At 43.5% G+C, this 20247-nt stretch overlaps 1 protein-coding gene across 2 annotated transcripts in view; it reads right to left on the reverse strand.

Annotated features, from left to right (window-relative positions):
- Window positions 1–20247, reverse strand: part of Arid1a (AT-rich interaction domain 1A) — a 108399-nt gene that overhangs the window by 15669 nt on the left and 72483 nt on the right. For both annotated transcript variants that reach the window (XM_070037552.1, XM_070037551.1), the window contains exons 5-11: window positions 9352–9592; window positions 9062–9151; window positions 8102–8269; window positions 5675–5987; window positions 3572–3717; window positions 3369–3478; window positions 335–544 (exon numbers count right to left, since the gene is read on the reverse strand). In XM_070037552.1, the coding sequence (XP_069893653.1) occupies window positions 335–544; window positions 3369–3478; window positions 3572–3717; window positions 5675–5987; window positions 8102–8269; window positions 9062–9151; window positions 9352–9592 (1278 nt within the window). The remainder of the gene's footprint in view (window positions 1–334; window positions 545–3368; window positions 3479–3571; window positions 3718–5674; window positions 5988–8101; window positions 8270–9061; window positions 9152–9351; window positions 9593–20247) is intronic.

Raw genomic sequence — 20247 nt, forward strand, 5'->3', positions numbered from 1 at the left:
AAAATAAAACTGTATAATACCAGGTAGACAAGGTTTGGTTCTGAAATGCTTTTCTTTTTTTAATTTTAAGGAAGGATTAATTCACTTCCTTCCTTCCATATAGAGGAATCAGATGTATCTCTCCAAACTCTATACTTGCTACTATGACAAACTGCTCCAGGGAATCAGAAAGAAAATAAAGTATATATAGTCATTATATTTGCACTGCAGTAGTTTAATTCTAGTAACTTACACTATAAAAGAAGTCTTAGCTTCTTGTCAATAGTATGTGATCCAAGAGCTGAGAATGTTGTCCCTGTGTGATGCATGATACCACAGAAAGTCAGGCACTCACCTGAGTCAATCCACCAATTTCTTTTACTGACACATAGAGGCGGTAAAGGTCCAGAGGTTTTCTACCCACAGCAGGCAGATTTGTCATGCCCATTGCCTTTTCCTCCGTGAAGGCCAGATAACGGTCCACCCACATCTTCCTCTCAGGTTCACCACCTAGCTCATATAACTTGGTGATCTTCTCATTGGTGGTAGTAGAAGAACTGGATTTCTGAAAGGGGCAGGTGATAATGCACAGAATGCATCAAATTCAAAGCCTATGCTAAGGGTCTCATTAACCCTTGATAAAGGAAGCGGTAAAGCTTCTTGCTTGAGGGGAGCTCCACAAACTGAAGGACCAAAAGGCAGGTAGGCCTTCTTACAGTAAAGGAAGGAAGTTACTATTGATAATACGTTGTGAACTAGGAGTTGGGCTACGTGTCTTTACATATCTAGTATTAGTTTGCCCTTAGGTGTTTTTTGTTTTTGTTTTTATTATTGTTGGTTTTGGGACCTGAACTCTGGGCCTGGGTGGTGTCCCTCAGCTCTTCAGCTCAAGGCTAGCTTATCACTTGAACCACAGCACCACTTCTAGCTTTTTCTGCTTTGTGATGCTGAGGAATTGAACCCACCCTTAGTTTTTTTGTTTTTTAAAAATAAGAAACCAGCCTCGAAGCTCGGTGTAGGTTGCTCATGCCTGTAATCCTAACTACTCAGGAAACTGAGATCTGAGAGTTCAAAGCCAGTTCAAGAAGAAAAGCCTATAAAGAATTTTATTCCCAATTAGTTAGCAAAATGCTGGAACTGGAGGCATGACTCAAGCGGTATAGCACCAGTCAAGTGGAAAAAAAAAAAAAACAAGCAAGGATGCAAGGTTCTAAGTCGACGCTCTGTGTGCACTCACACGCATGCACATGCCCTCTCTCTCACACACACACATGCATGCTCTCTCTCGCACACACATATACACACGTGCGCGCTCACACACACAAAAATAACTCTTTCTTGTCTTAAGAAAGGATGGGTCGGGCGCCGGTGGCTCACGCCTGTAATCCTAGCTACTCAGAAGGCTGAAAGCTGAGGATCACGGTTCAAAGCCAGCCCGGGCAGGATAGCGCCCAAGCCCAGAGTTCAAGCCCCACGACAAAAAAAAAAAAAAAAAAAAAAGAAAGGATGGGCCAGGCATCGGTGAATCATGCCTATAATTCTACTTACTCCAGAAGCTGAGATCTGAGGATCTCGGTTTGAAGCCAGCCCAGGCAGGAAAGTCCATGAGACTTTTATCTCCAATAAACTATTCAGAAAAAGCTGGAAGCAGCACACTGGCTCAAGTGGTAAAGTGCTATCCTTGAGCACAAAGAAGCTCAGGGACAGTGTCTAGGCCCCAAGTTCAAGCCCCAGGACTGGGGGGAGGGCGAGTGGGAAGGGAGGGGAGAGGATGGGTCTACCACTTGGTAGAAGTGTTTTGGAAATTAGCTTATATAAGACAGAAGATTTAAAAAGAAACTATAGGTCAAGGGCTGGGAAGGTGGCTCAGTGGTAGAGCGCTTGCCTTGCATGCCTGAGGCCCTGGGTTCGATTCCTCAGCACCTCAAAAATCCGGAAGTGGTGCTGTGGCTCAAGTGGTAGAGTGCTAGCCTTGAGCTGAAGAGCTGAGGGACAGCGCCCAGGCCCAGAGTTCAGGCCCCACGACTGGACCCCCCCCCCAAAAAAAAGAAAGAAACTATAGGTCAAAGTCGCAGTAGGAGACTACATAGGAAAGTGAGGTACTGTCTAGAACAGAAATGGTTTTTGTTTTTTTTTCTTGGTGAGCATTTTGTATGTGGGTGTGCGCTGGACCCAGGGCCTGGGCTCGGTTCCTTGGCTGGCGCTCTACCATTTGAGATACAGCTTCACATCCTGCCTTGAGTGCTTAGTGGGAGATGAGAGTCTCCTGGACTTTCCAGCCCTGGCTGGCTTCTAACCACGGTCCTCAGATCTGACTCCTCCTGCGTTAGTTAGAATTACCAGTGTAAGCTTCCGGTGCCCGCTTTGGAGAGCAATTTTACGATTTTCTGGTAAAGTGGCAGGATCTGACCTAGTCTGCAGCAACAAAAATCTTTCTTGTTCTTTTTGTAACTTGAGGAAAACTGATAAACCCTGTAGTGGATAACTCATAAAATCAGGTGAATCAATTCTATTCTCTATCAGTAAGGTCTTGGTTACTAGTGGATCTTAGCTAAAGACACTACGGCTAGACGTTGACTTACAAAAAAAAAAAAAAAGCTTGTAAGAGTAGAACACAAATGTTTAAAATGACTCAAATGCTGCCACACAGCCTGAGAACACTCTGAAGTCCAAATTACACTGAAGTCCAAATTACACTGAAGTCAAGGATCCAATCCCAAAGTGCTCTCTGTTCCTGTTTACAGAATACCTGGTACCAATCATTCTTACTATGAGTAAGGAAGAAAAGTGCAACTAGTTTCTTAAAACACAGTATACGAGTACAACTCACTATCACAGAAGCATCAAACAGCACAGAGAATACTTTTGGGGGGCAGTAATAGGCTTGAATTCAACGAGTTTTTGTGTTTTAGCAGGTGCTTTACTGATGAGCCATGCCTCTAGCCCAGGCATGCCTATTTTAGGCTTCCAGTTGTGGCTGGGATGAAGGCGCATGTCACTGATCCCAGCTTTGGGTGAGAAGCAGTCTCATGAACATTTCTGCCTACTCTGGTCTAAAACTGGGAAACTCCCACTGTTAACCTCTCAAGTAGCTAAGATTATAGGCATGAGCCACCAGTGATAGACAGTACAAAGAATTCTAAGCTGTAGGGTCTGTTTTCTCCATAACATGCAGCTGTAAGAATGTTATTTACATCAAGATCCATTATGTTAATTCAAGGCTAATTCTATGAGCTATTCTTTGCCCATTCACTGTAAGAGAAGGCAATGCAGGCTTTTTCAGAGATTAATGTCATAAAAGCCTAAAATGTTGTCATGTTTTCTTTTCTCATCATATCATTGAAGGGGACAGGATACAAAGTTGAGAGGAATCAAGTCAAGATCATTACCTTGGATTTAGATTCTGTCTTGGGTGTCCCATCTGCCTTGTTGTTCATTTTGGTAGCTGGAGTTAACTTGACATCCCCAAGGCCCATCATCTCTGGGCTGGCTGCCATCCCTATCAAAGAGAAAAAAATAATCAAAATCCAAGATGCAACTTTAAAGACCACTCCTGAAAAACTCCCTGAGGTAAGCAGTGACTTGAATTCACCTGCTGAATTGTTGGCCATGGTTCCACCCATGGGATACGGGGGTCCCTGTGGGTTGATCATGCCAGCCATGCTATTGATCCCTTGTCCATAGGGAGGTCCAGTTCCCATCATGCTCCCTTGATTCATATTGGGATAGCCTGGTGGCCTGGGGAAGAAGATGGAAATTAAGAAAAGGGTAAGAGAAACTGAGCTTTCTTTCAGATTTGAATATGAGCTAAAAATAATGTTATACAACCACGTTAGTTAGGTTTAAAGAGAAAATGTTTATGGGTCTCTCAAATCAAAAGTGAGCAGCATCTAGATAATCTTACGTTCTTCCACTTTCACAATACATTCTATGAGGATCTGAACTCTTTTCTTTTGTCCGTCGTGGGGCCGAAATTCAGGGCCTGGGTGCTCTTTTTTTTTTTTTTTTTTTGGTCCGGTCATGGGGCCTGAACTCTGGGTCTGGGCGCTGTCCCTCAGCTCTTCAGCTCAAGGCTAGCGATCTACCACTTGAGCCACAGTGCCACTTCCGGCTGTTTTCTTCTTGCTTATGTGGTGCTGAGGAATCGAACCCAGGGCCTCATGCATGCAAGGCAAGAGCTCTACCACTGAGCCACCTTCCCAGCCCCGGCCTGGGTGCTCTTGAGCTCAAGGTTAGCGCTCTACCACTTGAGCCACAGTGCCACTTCCGGCTTTTTCTGCTTATGTGGTACTTATGTGGTACCACATAACCATGTAAGGCAAGCACTCTACCACTGAGTCACCTTTCCAGCCCCAAGATCTGAACTCTTTATAGCAAACATTAGTCAATTTTGAGGGGCACAGTCCTTAAAGAAAAGAGACCTACTGTGTCTTTCTTAAGGACCATCTTCCTCCAAAGTTAAATTATATTTCCATTTAGCCGGGCGCTGGTGGCTCTCGCCTGTAATCCTAGCTACTCAGGAGGCTGAGATCTGAGGATCGCGGTTCAAAGCCAGCCCGGGCAGGAGAGACCGTGAGACTCCTATCTCCAATAAACCACCAGAAAACCGGAAGTGGCGCTGTAGCTCAAGTGGTAGAGCGCTCGCCTTGAGCTGAAGAGCTGAGGGACAGCGCCCAGGCCCAGAGTTCAAGCCCCACGACCGACAAAAAAAAAAAAAAAAAAAAAAAAAAAAAAAAAAAATTATATTTCCATTTAAAAGCCCAATCTAGATAAAACACTCAATTGTATCATTTATGTCATGGCAAACACAAACCAAACTGTACTTAGGACAGAGCTGTGTCTTCTCTTATTTTCTTCCTCCCACTCCTCTTTAATACAGGTTCTTCCTGTAAAGCTGGCTTTGAACCATGAATCTTCAGATCTCAGCCTTGTAAGTATTTAAAATCACAGGCATGAGCTACTGATGCCCAGCTATGAAGGTCTTTAGTAAGATACTTGGCCTGTGAAACTCTAATCTGTTGAAGAATCAACACTTACTATGTTTCTTCTTCTTCTTCTTTTTTTTTTTTGTCAGTTGTAGGGCCTGAACTCTGGGCTTGAGCGCTGTCCCTCAGTTCTTCAGCTCAAGGCGAGCGCTCTACCGCTTGAGCCACAGTGCCACTTCCAGTTTCCTAGTGGTTTACTGGAGATAAGAGTCTCACGGACTTTCCAGCCCGGGCTGGCTTTAAACCGAGACCCTCAGATCTCAGCCTCCTGAGTAGCTAGGATTACAGGTGTGAGCCACCAGCGCCTGGCTCTCATTTTTTATACTCTAAGAAAATACAGTTTTCTGGGCTGGGAAGGTGGCTCAGTGGTAGAGCGCTTGCCTTGCATGCATGAGGCCCTGGGTTCGATTCCTCAGAACCACATAAGCAAAAAGAAAAAAGCCGGAAGTGGTGCTGTGGCTCAAGTGGTAGAGCACTAGCCTTGAGCTGAAGAGCTGAGGGACAGTGCCCAGGCCCAGAGTTCAGGCTCCACGACCGGACCCAAAAAAAAAAGGAAATACAGCTTTCTAAAGAACTCTCAATAAAATGACACCTACTAGTTGCACATATATACCTACAACACTGGTTTAGGCCCAGAAGCATCACAACAACTTTAACATTTAATATAACATTTCATTTCCTGGACATTCTCTTCATGTCCCAGGCCTTACCTGTTTTGTATAGAATTGGCAGCAACATGCATGGCGACAGCAGATTCTTGAGTTTTCCGGTTCATGCCCCCTGGAGGGGGACACATCCCAGACCCAACCTGAGGTGGCATATTGGCCATATTAGGACCATAAGGCCTGTTACCCATTGAGGCATGACTCATTCTCCCTGGAGGGAGAGTGCCATAAGGTGGGATACCAGGCTGCCCATGCATTTGACCTCCAGCACTCATGGGATTCATGCTTCCAGCCATGCCTGCATTGGGGTAGTTGGCATTGGGCAAGGCATTATAGTTTGGCTGCCTGGGGTAACCTCCTGGAAAGAGAGGGAAAGAGGATATAAGACTTGGTTAGTGACTCACTACCAATTAACTAATACCTCTCAACTCTAAAACTTCAAATAACAAGAACCAGTCAATATTTTTGCCAGGAAAGAGAACAATTTTTTTGAGTGAATGGGAGGCTAGAGGCATGTCAAAGCAGGCCTCTGTTAGCTCTTCATACACTTTATTTTTTTGTGGTATTGGGAGAATACGTCCAGGACCTTGTGCTAGGCAAATGCTGTACGTAACTCTGAGACACTGTTTCTACCCTTCCTTTTTTTTTTTTTTTGGGTCCGGTCGTGGGGCTTGAACTCTGGGCCTGGGCGCTGTCCCTCAGCTCTTCAGCTCAAGGCTAGTGCTCTACCACTTGAGCCACACAGCGCCACTTCCGGCTTTTTTCTTATGTGGTGCTGAGGAATCGAACCCAGGGCCTCGAGCATGCAAGGCAAGTGCTCTACCACTGAGCTACCTTCCCAGCCCTCTACCCTTCTTATCTTAAAGAAATCACCACATAACAACTCCCATGGCCAACTATCAGTATAATTATTTCCTCATCACTTATTTATCCTGCATTCTATCCTATGTTCTTTTTTTTTTTTTTTCCCCTGGTTGTGGGGCTTGAACTCTGGGCCTGGGCGCTTTCCTGCGCTCTTCAGCTCAAGGCAAGTGCTCTACCGCATGAGCCACAGCGCCACTTCCAGTTTTTTAGTGGTTTATTGGAGATAAGAGTCTCTTGGACTTTCCTGCCTGGGCTGGCTTTGAACCATGATCCTCAGATCTCCAGCCTCCTGAGGAGCTAGGATTACAGGCGTGAGCCACCGGCGCCTGACTTCTATCCTATGTTCTATGCAAGGTATTCTACTTCAGATCTACTATGGCTGGTTTTTAAAACACACACACACACACACACACACACACACACACACACACACACACACACACACACACACACACACACACACACACACACACACACACACACACACACACACACACACACACACACACACACACACACACACACACACACACACACACACACACTTATGAGACAGTAACAGAGGTAGAGTGTGTGTATACGTGGTGTGTTGGGCGCTAGTGGCTCATGTCTATAATCCTAGCTACACAGGAGGCTGAGATCTAAGAATTGAAGGTGAGAGCCAACTAGGGAGACAGATTCTAGACTTGATCTTCAATTAACCAGCTTTAAAAAAATAGCTAGAAGGGCTGGGAAGGTGGCTCAGTGGTAGAATGCTTGCCTTGCATACATGAGGCCCTGGGTTCGATTCCTCAGCACCACATAAAGCAAAAAGAAAAAAGCTGGAAGTGGTGCTGTGGCTCAAGTGGTAGAGCGCTAGCCTTGAGCTGAAGAGCTGAGGGACAGCGCCCAGGCCCAGAGTTCAGGCCCCACGACTGGACCAAAAAACAAAACAAAACAAACAAAAACTAGAAGCAGAGGAATGGCTCAAGTAGTAGAGTGCTAACCTACAGGCTAAAAAAAAGCTAAAGGACAGCATGTAGGCTCTGAGCTCAAACCTCAGTACCAGCACCAAGAAAAAGTAATGATCAATATCTACTCTACCATCTATTAGGCATCTGTGCTCAGTTATGAGGTAAAAACCTTAGTTCTAGTTTACAAATGAAACAGGGGCTCATCATTGGAATTCAAAGACATTCCCATTGTGACAAAAATAAGTGAAGAAAGATAGAACTCCAACCTGTCCTACTTTAGGGTATAGACTGAGGAGATTTTAAGGTAAAAGACAGTCTTTTTTTTTTTTTTCTTTTTCTTCCTTTTTTTGCTGGTCCTAGGACTTGAACTCAGGGTTTGGGTGCTGTCCTTGATGCTTCACCATTTGAACCACAGCTCCACTTCTGCTGTGTGTGTATGCGTTTAATGGGAGATAAGAGTCCTGCCAATTTTCCTGCCTAGGGTGGCTTCACATCACAATTCTCAGGTATCAGCCTCGCGAGTAGCTAGGATTACAGGTATACACTACTAACATGACTTAGTCCTACATTTATAACCTAAGTGTTAGCATATCAAACAGGAACTGTTTTGACTTTCTTATTTCTATCTTTGACTCCTAGTTCGGTACATACTCACCTTGTGGGCCATACTGACCCCCTTGGGGACCGTAGCTCCCCATGGAGTTCTGCTGGTAGGAGCCCATGCCTGTGTGCATCTGTCCTCCAGAAGGCTGACGTGGAGATAAGGCCGAGCCGGGCTGGGGGGAACTGTATTGGGGCATCTGAGGGTTCCTCTGCATATAACCTATTTGAGAGTAGTATCCATATAGTTATTTGCTCAGTACAATGGGAACAAAGGATCTCCCATCTACACTGAGACCTCATTTTCTACATTTTCTTTAGTAGCTATTTGCATAGAGTCTCTATCTAGTTTGCTATATAGCTATTAACCCTTTTAGACACCCCATAAATGATACACCACTAATATAGGGCACATTGTCATACTAAATCAAGGTTTAAAAGGATAAAGAGCAATGACAAAAAATAAAATGACCAGTGATTCAGTGAATGACAAGTCAATTCTGAAGCCAGGCACTGGTGGTTCATGCATGTAATCCTAGCTACACAAAAGGCTGAGATCTTAGGATCACGGTTCAAAGACAGCACGGACAGGAAAGGCCGTGAGACTCTTATCTCCAATAAAACACTCAGAAAACCAGAAGTGGTATAGTGGCTCAAGTAGTAAAGCACCAGCCTTGAGCTAAAGAGCTGAGGGACAGCGTTTAGGTCAAGAGTTCAAGCTTCATGACTGACCCCCACCTCCCCTCCAAAAAAAAGTTAAGGCTGAATCTTCAGAAATTGCTGGCCAAATTAGGCATGTAGGAGAATCTATCTAATATAGGTAAGCACTGAGAAAGAATGACTATTAGGGAGTGCAATTTAAAAGCCATCAAAATGGCCAAGTCCATTCTAGCTCCACAATTTGCTGCTGGGATCATCCTAATTTTACAGTCAGACAGTTCTCCAAGATGTCACACTGGGAACTCAAGGATCTGCTTTAATCCTCTGCTCCAACCCCCAAAACCCAGGTTCTCACCTCGATCTTGGGCAATGCTTGATTGGTTCATGGAAGGATGCATGATGCTGTCTGACTGGCCACTGGGTGGCCGAGGTGGCATCTGGTTGCCTGTTCCAGAAAGAAAGTAAGCAAGCCATGGCTCCTTGGGAGGCCAGCCATCTCCTACATACAGTGAGATATCCAGCCAGGGGGTTTCCACCCTATTCCAAATGCTATGGGGAACCAATGCGAATACCAACTAGGGCTCACTGGTATCACTGGGACAAGTCAACTTTTCCCTTTTCCCAAAGACCAGCACTTGAAGGTACCTGGCACTGCAGCAGGCGAGAGTGGTCCTGAGCGAGACTGAGCAACACTGGCAGGAGAGCCAACAGGGGAAGGGGAGGGGCCTCGGATGCCAGGAAGGTGAGGGGAGGTATGAGGCGAGAAAGGAGACTGAGCTGGGTTGCTCTGCTCTCCTTGGCTGCTGGAAATCCCTGATGTGCTCACTCCAGGACTCAGAGCTCCTTCTGTCCCCATGGGGAGATCATCTATTGAACCAGATAGATCCTGAAACACATAAGAACACTGATTAATGAGACAGATTCTTCAAAATACTACTATGTACTTAAAATTTCCCTTAAATAACCAAGAATACACAACAGAACTTTAGTCATAAAACTTTCAGGGACCAGAGAGAAATACAGACTTTGTGGAACATACAAGTCTTGTCAAAACTACTGAATTCTGCTGAGACTAAGGCAGAAGGAGCCTGAGTTTGAGGCCAATCTGGACTATGCAGCAAGCCTTTGCCTTAAAAAAACCAACTGCTGGGTGCTGGTGGCTCATGCCTGTAATCCTAGCTACTCAGGAGGCTGAGATCTGAGGATCATGGTTCAAAGCCAGACCAGGCAGGAAAGTTCATGAGACTCTTATCTCTACTAAACCACCAGTGGCGCTGTGGCTCAAATGGTAGAGTGCTTGCGTTGAGCTGAAGAGCTGACAGCACCCAGGCCCAGAGTTCAAGCCCCACCACTGACAAGAAAAACAAAACAAACCAAAAACTCAACTAACTAAACAACAAAAAAAATCTACTTTTGGTGCTAAAGTAGCCACAAACTATGTTTTTTTCCTCTCAGTATTGGGGTTTGAACTCAGGGCCTGGGCACTGTCCCTGAGCTTTTTTGTGCTAAAGGCTAATACTCTACCATTTGAGCCACAGTGCCACTTCTGGTTTTTGAGTGGCTAATTGGAGTTAAGAATCTCACAGGGACTTTTCTGCCCAGGCTGGCTTCGAACCTCAATCCTCAGAAGTCAGCTTTCTTTATTAAAATTTTCTCATTTTTAAAAAATTTTTTATTGTGCAGAAGTCAGCTTTCTGAGTAGCTAGGTTATAGGCATGAACCACCGGCGCCCAGTACCACAAACTATGTTAAAAGGAGTGTGGTTATGTCCAGTAACTTTGTAAAAACAGGTAGCTGACCCCATATGCCAGTAAGAACTGGTAAAGATACAGAACTTTCATCTTTCCTAGTCCTAACTTTAATCATAAAAAAGCAATTACTTCAGTGAAATTTTATTTTTTCCAAAGCAGGTAATACAAATATGCCCTAGGATGGTAACTAAAGCTTTAACAAAGTGTTAACAAGCTAGGTTAAACATTTGGAGATGCCCTCTACTTCATTACTTACCTCCATTTACCAAAGTATCTGCAATGTAAGAGGGATGAGGCAAAGCCAGCTTGTGGTGGCTTATGCCTATAACCTTAGCTATTTAGGAAGCAGAGACCTGAGGACTGTGGTTCAAACCTACCATGGGTAGGAAAGTTCATTAGACTCTTAATCTCCAATTAACACCAAAAAGCCAGAATGGAAGCTGTGGGTCAAATGGCACCGGGCGAGTCTTGAGTGAAAAAGCTAAGAGACAGGGCCAAGGCCCTTAGTTCAAGCCCCAGTGCTAGCACAAAAAAGTGAGGGTTTTTTTTTTTTTAATATAAAAGGACAAAATTTCAATACAACAGACAATTTCTTAACTTCCAAGAAGGTCTAGGACTATACTTCTATTTGAGGGGTTGTTTTATCTTGAATTAATCAGTAAAGATTGTTCCTGGTTAGTTAACCCCTGGATTAGCAATAAGAATGAAAAATACTTAATATGAAAAGTATTCAAAGCCTGGTGCCAGTAGCTCAGGCCTATAATCCTAGCTACTCAGGAGGTTGAGATCTGAGGATCTTGTTTCAAAGCCAGTTGGGGCAGGAAAATCTGTGAGACTTTCCTGAGGCTTGAACTCAGGGCCTAGGGACTACCCTGAGCCTCTTTGTGATCAAGGCTAGCGCTCTACCACTTGAGCACAGCACCACTTCCAGGTTTTTGTGAGTAGTTTATTAGAGATAAAAGGCTAATGGAAGCTGGGTGCCTCACAGTGGCTCATGCCTGTAATTCTAGCTACTTAGAAGGCTGAGATCTGAGGATTGCAGTTCAAAGCCAGCCTGGGCAGTCGGTGAGACTTTTATCTTCAATTAACCACCAGAAAAACCGGAAGTAGCGCTATAGCTCAAGTGGCAGAGCACTCCCCATGGAGCTGAAGAGCTTAGGCACAGTGCCCAGGCCCAGAGTTCAAGTCCCATGACTGAAAAAAAAGTCTCCCGGACTTTCCTGACCCGATGGCTTTAAACCTGCAATCCTCAGATCTCAGCTTCCTGAGTTGCTAGGATTATAGGCATTACTGCCCAGCTCCTTGAGATTTTTATCTTCAATTAGCCACCTGAAAACCAGCTCTGGCTCCAAGTGGTATAGTGCTAGCTCTTGAACAAAAGAGCTCAGAGACAAGCCGGGTGCTGGTGGCTCATGCCTATAAACCTAGCTACTCAGGAGGCTGAGATCTGAGGATCACAGTTCAAAGCCAGCCAAGGCAACAAAGTCCGTGAAACTCTTCTCTCCAATAAACAACAAGAAAACCGGAAGTGGCGCTGTAGCTCAAGTGGTAGAGACTAGCCTTGAGCTGAAGAACTGAGGGACAGTGCTCAGGCCCAGAGTTCAAGCCCCACGACTGACATTAAAAAAAAAAAAAAAAAAGCTCAGAGACAGCAAGCACCCAGGCCTTGAGTTCAAGTCCCATGTCCAGAAGAAAAAGTTTTCTTAAATTCTATTCCTACATACAAAATGAGCTTGCCTTGGAAAGATCAGTTCAAAATGAGCCTGACAATAATAGTACTAGAAGTCAAAGGACCCAATTTTAGGTACTTCATCATTTAGTTACTTACCTAGGCTGGAAGCATTCTGCTGAGTTCTATGACTTGCTCTAAAGGAAAGGTAGGTAGATAATATGTATGTGTTCTGGTACCCAGTTTTCAATGTTAAAAAAAAAAAAAATCAGACAATGCTAGCTTTCTTGCTGATAGAGCAGAGCTGGTATAACTAAAGCATATTTTAAAAATGCAACTAGAACACAGTGAGACCAAGGAGGACACTCTTAGGAGAGGAATAGAAAGGCACAATGCGTATGTCTATATGATCATACAAAATTATATTCATGAAAATGAACTCCAGGAAATGACAACAAAAGATTTTTTTCTTTTTTGCAGTTTTTGTTCATTTATATGTCTTTGGGAGTGTAAGGAGAGGCATACAAAATGAAGGGACAAAGGGAACAAATGCAGCAATGGTACTCACTGAACACTACATTGAAAATGAACTATACAACTTGAGGGACAGGAGGGAAAATAAATGGGAAAGTGAGGAAAGCAGTGACATTGTCCAAAAAGAAATGTACTCTTTTTTTTTTCTTTCTTGGTCAGTCATGGGGCTTGAACTCTGGGCCTGGTGCTGTCTCTCAGCTCTTCAGCTCAAGGCAAGCATCTCTACCACTTGAGCCACTGAAGACCATCAAGAAATGTACTCTTTATGTGACTTATGTAACTGTAACCCCACTGTACATCACCTTTGTTTGTTTTTTTTTGTCAGTCGTGGGGCTTGAACTCTGGGCCTGGGTGCTGTCCCTGAACTCTTCAGCTCAAGGTGAGTGCTCTACCGCTTGAGTCACAGCGCCACTTCTGGTTTTCTAGTGGTTTATTGGAGATAAAGAGACTCATTGATGTTCCTGCCAGGGCTGGCTTTGAACCATGATCCTCAGATCTCAGCCTCCTGAGTAGCTAGGATTACAGGCGTGAGCCACTGGCGCCTGGCTGTACATCACCTTTATAATAATAAAAACAATTTTAAGTCGGGCACCAGTGGCTCATGGCTATAATTCTAGGTACTCAGGAAGCTAAGATCTGAGGATCACAGTTCAAAGCCAGTCTGGCCAGGAACTCCATGAGACTCTTATCTACAATAAACCACTCATTAGAGTGGAAGTGGCACTGTGGCTCAAGTGGTAGAGTGCTTGCCTTGAGCTGAAGAGCTGAGGGATAGTGTCCAGGCCAAGAGTTCAAGACCCACAAGTGACCAAAAAAGCAGAAAAGGGAACCAAAGCCAACCACACTAGATAATGCCAAAGGATGGAGCTCTTCCATGTCAAAAGAGAGCAGACTCAAAAGAGATAATATGATGATAAGAGGAACAAGCTACATAGGTCCCAAAAGGTCTCAAAGGTATTTATTAGACCTTGGAGTCTGTAGTAGATAAAACCCAAGGCTCAATGCCTAGTCTTTTTTTTTTTTTTTTTGGTGTGGGGCCTGAGCTCTGGGCCTGGGTGCTGTCCCTCAGCTCTTTAGCTCAAGACTAGCACTCTACCACTTGAGCCACAGCACCACTTCTGGCTTTTTTCTGCTGATGCGGTACTAAGGAATCAAACCCAGGACCTCATGCATGCGAGGAAAGCACTCTACCACTGAGCCACCTTCCTAGCCCCTCAAAGCCTTGTCTTTGGCACCAGTAGGTTTCCCTTCATTCACTCCTTCCTACTGTATCTGTTTCTTGTTAAATTATCAGCTTCTGGTAAAAAGAGCATGGTGTATTTTGAAGCAGAGTAGGAATCAAGAATTCATCCAGGGGGCTGGGAACGTAGCTCAGCGGTATAGTGCATGCCTTGCAAGCATGAGGCTCTGGGTTTGATTCCTCAGCACCACATAAACAGAAAAAGCCGGAAGTGGCTCTGTGGCTCCAGTGGTAGAGCGCTAGCCTTGAGCTGAAGAGCTGAGGGACAGCGCCCAGACCCAGAGTTCAGGCCCCATGACAGGCAAAAAAAAAAAAAAAAAGAATTCATCAAGAACACGAGAGTTCAAATAGATTTGAACTCGTTTCAAATGCTTTTGTTTTTTTTTTTTTTAATTAGGTAAAGACATTTCAGATAATTCAGGTAAAGCCAAAGTTCTAGACTGTCTTTATACTACCCTTAATGGAACTCCTGTTCAATCTGGTGTATATTCTCAGAGGCTTTATAAAGAAATGAGGAAATAAAACTAGATAGATAACAAAACAAAATGCTCAAACCACCAGTCACTTCTATAGAGTACGGGCAATAATGGAGGAGACTGCTTTAGTCACCCTGGTTGGGGGTGGGGGAGGTGGTCACCATAGATCTATGAGTTAAATGCCAGTAACAGGCCTTGGGGCTGAGGTCTCAGGATATGAAGAGCACTGTCACTTTGGTAAAGTATCCTTAGCCCTTGGGCAAAAATTTTTTTAAAAAGGTGAAATAAGCCATCATCAATATAGCCCCACTAGGCTGGTATTCCTGGACACAGAATAATGCTGAGAAAAGTATCTGATTTGGTTGCTTTGAGGCCCATCTCTCAAGTTGCCCCCCCCCAGCCCCCCTGCCCCCCACCCCCGGTTGTGGGGCTTGAACTCTGGGCCTAGGCACTGTCCCTCAGCTCTTCAGCTCAAGTCTGGTGCTCTACTATTTGGGCCACGGTACCACTACCAGCCTTTCTATTTATGTGGTGCTGAGGAATCGAATTCAGAGTCTTATGCATGCGGAGTAAGCCACCTTCCCAGCCCTAATCTAGCACTTTTGCTCATTGGCTGATGTTCTATCACCTGAGTCATGCATCCAACCTCCCTGTCACCCGAAACAAGTTTAAGAACCAAAAAGTTAGCATAGGAAGCAAAGTTATTAACAATAGTTACTATTTCAACATTTACAATGTGGTAGGCACTTTCTATAACTAAATTTTCTACAATTCTTGGTTGTATGTTCTGCTACCACTACCATTTTGAAGACAAGGAAGCTGATACTCAGAGATTGGGTTAGTGCCTAGTTGTATACAACAACTAGGTAGTAATCTGAATCCATGTTTCCTAGATCTACTTTTGTTCATGCTCTAATAGAACTATTATACCCTTTGGTTAGGAGAACAAAGCCCAACTTTGGATATTTATTGTTGTGACCTTGAGAACGTGAGAGAACAAGTTGAGCTTTAGTTTTCTCACTTATACAATGGATGAGCTGGACAAATCTGAATCTGTAACATGTGTGGAGTATGTTCATGAAACTACTGGTCAATATAATTACCCTAACTAGGGCCAAAAGACCAGGTGTAATACTTTAAGATAAAACAATAGTATAAGATGTAAGATATACCTATAGGTACCAGGGGCTGACCACAGTAGTGTGTGTGTGTGTGTGTGTGTGTGTGTGTGTGTGTGTGTGTGTGTGTGTGTGTGTGTGTGTGTGTGTGTGTGTGCGCGCGTGTGCGCAACTCATGCACATGTGTGAATTCTTACATTCTTGTCTGGCTTAAAAAATAATTTTACCATTATTATTACTATTATTATTAATGTACTATTATTATTACCTCTAAGTGAGGTAACAAGTATACTTCCTTTTGGACAATGTCAATGTCATCCTTTCCCCCTCTCTTCCTTGCCCATAAGTGGCATAGGTCATTTTCCACAGTGTATAATACAATTATAATAGTACAACAGCACCTGTTGACCCGTCCTTCCTCCCTTCTTATCCCCTTCAAAGGGGAGGAGGGGGGAAGCAAAACCAAATACCACTACTATTAATGACAACAATAATAACAAGAAAAAAACCTATGTTTTCATTTCCTGGAGTTTGTCTCAATGAATGTATTTCAATAAAGAGTGCTGTTCTTCTAGCAGCGACCTCCTTTAGTCTGACTGTGAGAATGCCTAGAGACCTATACAGGTTGTCAAATTCAGTTATATTTTAGATCTAGCGTCCACATATGAAGAAAACACATACCATTTGTCTCTCTGAGCTTGACTTACCATTGTGTGTGTGTGTGTGTGTGAGAGAGAGAGAGAGAGAGAGAGAGAGAGAGAGAGAGAGAGAGAGAACCCGGGGCTTAAATTCAAGGCCTGGGCAATGTCCCTGAGCTTTTGTGCTCCAAGCTAGTGTTCTTTGAACCACACCTTTTTGGTAATGAGACTTTCTTGCTAGGGCTGGCTTTGATCCGTAATCTTCATGTTTCAGTCTCAGACACCTAGCCTGGCTTTTTTTTTTGGGGGGGGGGGGGTGTTGGTACTGAGATAGAACTTTGGGTGTTGTCCTTTTTTTGCTCAGGGCTAACACTGTAACATTTAAGCCATAGCTCCACTTCAGCTTTTTGCTGGTTCACTGAAGAGCCTCAGATTTGTCTACTGAGGCTGGTTTTGAACTGCAGATCTCAGCCTCCCTGAGTAGCTAGGATTACAGATGTGAGCCACCAGTACCCAACCAATGTTTTTATTGGAAAATGAGGAGGGGTGTCAAGAAGTATTAAAAGGGGTCCCTAACTCTATTATACTTAAAGATAACTTCTCTGGATTTCTGCTTTATCCTTTTTTTTTTCCTGGTCCTTTTTTAAACTCAGCCTGGGTGCTGCTATCTCTGAGCTTTTTTGCTGTAGGCTAGCTAGCACTCTACCACTTGAGCTATAGCTTCACTTCTGGCTTTTTGGTGATTAACTGGAGGCAAGAATTACAGGACTTTTGAATTGTAATCCTCAGATCTCAGCCTCCTGAGCTACCAGCACCCAGCAGCTTCCTTATCCTTTTATTGTACAGGACACACCTCTGTTTTGTATCCTGGAGAAAAAAAAAAAAGAAAAGCCAGTTTTTCAGGTCTTTTGTTCCATAAAAAGCCAGATACCTGGTTGTTGAGTCAGACTTCAATTTGCCTAACAAGTTCAGTTTTCTATAACAGTTATAAATAACTAAGAAGTCCAATCAATCTAAAACCCATTCTACTCAATAGAAGCTGCCTTCGGTGTTTCAGGACTCCAGGTTCTTAGCTCTACCAAAAGGGTCCACCTGGTTAGTATCTGCTGGATAAAATTATACTGATGTCTTCCTCTAGTGGAGAGCTCTTTTTTCCTAGGTGTACTATTTTCCAAGTACAATACTGCTGAGATGGGTGGCGATGATCAGCCCACTAAGTGCCCTGCCAGTTCCAAGGAAGCAGCAGGGCCAGAAGAATTTCCTCACGTGTTTCCAACGTGTTTCATGCATTTTATTGCTCATCTACCATGCAGATCAAAAGCGCTGGAGCAGGTCCAACTATTTCACACAGAATCTCACGCTCCAGGCTGGCTACAGCCCCGAAAGCCTTCATTTCTTCATTTGAAATACTTCCCAATGTTATTTTGGGATGTGACCTGATAGAGAAAGCCCATAGGGACTCCATGACGATAACTGTTCCAGCTGTGATTGGTTGCCCAGCCCCAGTGAGTGCCAGCATGAGTTTGTCAGGCTCTGCTGACAAACAGAACTCAGCAGCTAACACCTTCTCTTCACACCACAACAAAACCATGCTTGAAATCACAGTCCATACTTCATTTGAGTGTGGGGGAAGGCGTATGCTGGTGTTCTCAAAGGAAGAACCACAAGCTCTAACATGAACTGGCTGCTCGATGAAGCACGTTTTCAATCAGGAAGACGCCAGATGTGTATGTGTGTTTGTGTTTTGTTTTAAGATCTCCCAATAGAGATAGCATTGGTTTATTCTGCTGAGCAGATTAAATAACACTGATAGACAAGTCTAAAGAATTAGTTCATGATAGTTTATTTGCATGTATGAAAATAGAAAAATGAAACCTGCTGAAACTGTTTTAAGAAGGGAGATTAGGACAAGGGAGAATGATAAGATTATTACTATGATATTTCCATACAAGCAAATATTCCCTTATCCAACTAATATATGCTAATAATAAAATTAAAGAATGAATTTATTTAGATAAGCTTATAATTAGAGTTTTCCCATAAATTTGGCTCAATTCTTGAAAGGCTTCCTGCGGAAGTACTTACACTTACATCTGCTGAGTTATAACGTTTTTGCCTCATTCTATAGATTATTTGAGAAATACACATAGAGCCTGGGGATGTAGCTTAATGGTACAGCACTTGCCTATCATATAGTAGGCTCTGAATTAGATTACCAACATGGGGTAGGGAGATGGTCAAGTAAATCCTATTGTTCTTACGTGTAGGTGGAACTCTGCAACTAAGCTATACCTACTTAAATGATAATCCTTAAATAAAAAATGTACAAAAGCCTAAAATGATGAGATCTATACCAGCAATTTCCCAAGTTCCCCCATCCTAGTCTAGTCTCACTATCTGAGACTTGGCAAAAGACTGCTCCAATGCTGGGGAATGGGAGGAAATCCTGAAGGCCACAGAAGAAACTGGCAAAAATTAACCCTTTAAAAGACAAAATGTATGGGCTGGGAAGGTGGTTGAGTGGTAGAGTGCTTGCCTTGCATGCATGAGGCCCTGGGTTTGATTCCTCAGCACCACATAAGCAGAAAAAGCCAGAAGTGGCACTGTGGCTCAAGTGGTAGAGTGCTAGCCTTAAGCTGAAGAGCTGAGGGACAGCACCCAGGCCCAGAGCTCAGGCCCCATGACTGGCAAACAAAAACAAACAAACAAAAAAGACAAAATGTAGCAAAGAAGACAACAGCTTAAACAGAACTCCAAGGAAAAAGGACTGAGACAATTAAGGCAAAGAAGAGGTTTAACAGGAGAAGCTGAGGGGACTTTACTTGTCGAATCTTTCAGTACAGCAACATTTCAGTTATGTTCTTTCTTATCTATGGCTAAAAACAGTCTTTCTAGGGTTGGTTGCTTCTTACTCCTGAAGGTACTAGCAGGACAGGTGTCAAGTAGGTAATAAAGGAGAAGAAAACTGCAGAAGTTTAACACGGCTTTATGCCTGAATGTCACTGTTTAGAACAGCAGAAATTACTACAGCAATGTCTCAGAGAACTTCTTTGCTACTTGCCTCACCACTCAAAAACTTGGTTAGTAGCCCAGACACTACCAAATAGTATGAGGACCACCCCCCAAATCTATTCCCTCTTTTCTTTTTTCTATAATGGGCTATTGTTCTGAAGATAATAGTTCATTCTTCCTGGTACCTTTTGGCTGCCTGGTGGGGATTTGTATTCCAAATGAAATCCTCTGTACATGTGTAAGAATTCATAGAGAAGGTCTTGGAGACAAAATCTCCAAATTCAAAGGATGCTGAAAAGAAGTAATTAAGTAAGTTTCTCTCTCCCTCCCTTTTGTAAGAAAACAAAATTGACACAAATATGTGACTATCATCTATTTACCTGTAACATGAGTGTCTGATTCACATTTAATTTTCAAAATTGTCTTCTGATTTAGTTTATCAAACTTTCCCACTTGATATTCTGCAGACCAGGCTAGCCTCGGCCTCCTGCCTCTGCCTCCCAAGTGATGGGATTTGAGGCATGTGCCACAACTCCAGATTCCCCCTTCATTTTAACAAAGATGCAAGCTCAGAAATTTTATCTCCAATAAACCACCAGAAAACCATGGCTCAAGTGGTAGAGTGCTAGCCTTGAGCTGAAGAGCTGAGGGACAATGCCCAGGCCCAGAGTTCAAGCCCCATGATCGACAAAAACAAATAAAAAACAGCCTCATACAATTACAATGCTGTATGTTCCCCTTTTTTCTAGCCACTCTTCCTATACTTATCAGTTTATTTTAAACCAGCCCTTTCACCTATTTCCTTCTTACCTCCAATCCTACTTTCCCTATACTAAAGGGCATAGTAGTTTTTCTCATTCTTGGGTTTTCAAGAGAATCAGGGAGATAATGTGGAATTTAGGGAACAAGCAGAAAGTTAATTTCTATGAAGGAAGGGTCTGGTCTCTATTGGGGATTTAAACCCCGTATTCTATTTTTCTTATCAAGCATGAGGGCGTGGCTCAGATAGAGGATATATTCCTGTGAACGGCCTAATTTCAGATGATTTCAAACTCACATTTTCTTCCTTCACCAGCCTTGTAGTGATCCATCTTAATTATATA

Source organism: Dipodomys merriami, unplaced genomic scaffold, assembly GCF_024711535.1.
Source record: "Dipodomys merriami isolate MVZ:Mamm:240054 unplaced genomic scaffold, mDipMer1.0.p SCAF_28, whole genome shotgun sequence".
Taxonomy (NCBI): Eukaryota; Metazoa; Chordata; class Mammalia; order Rodentia; family Heteromyidae; genus Dipodomys; species Dipodomys merriami.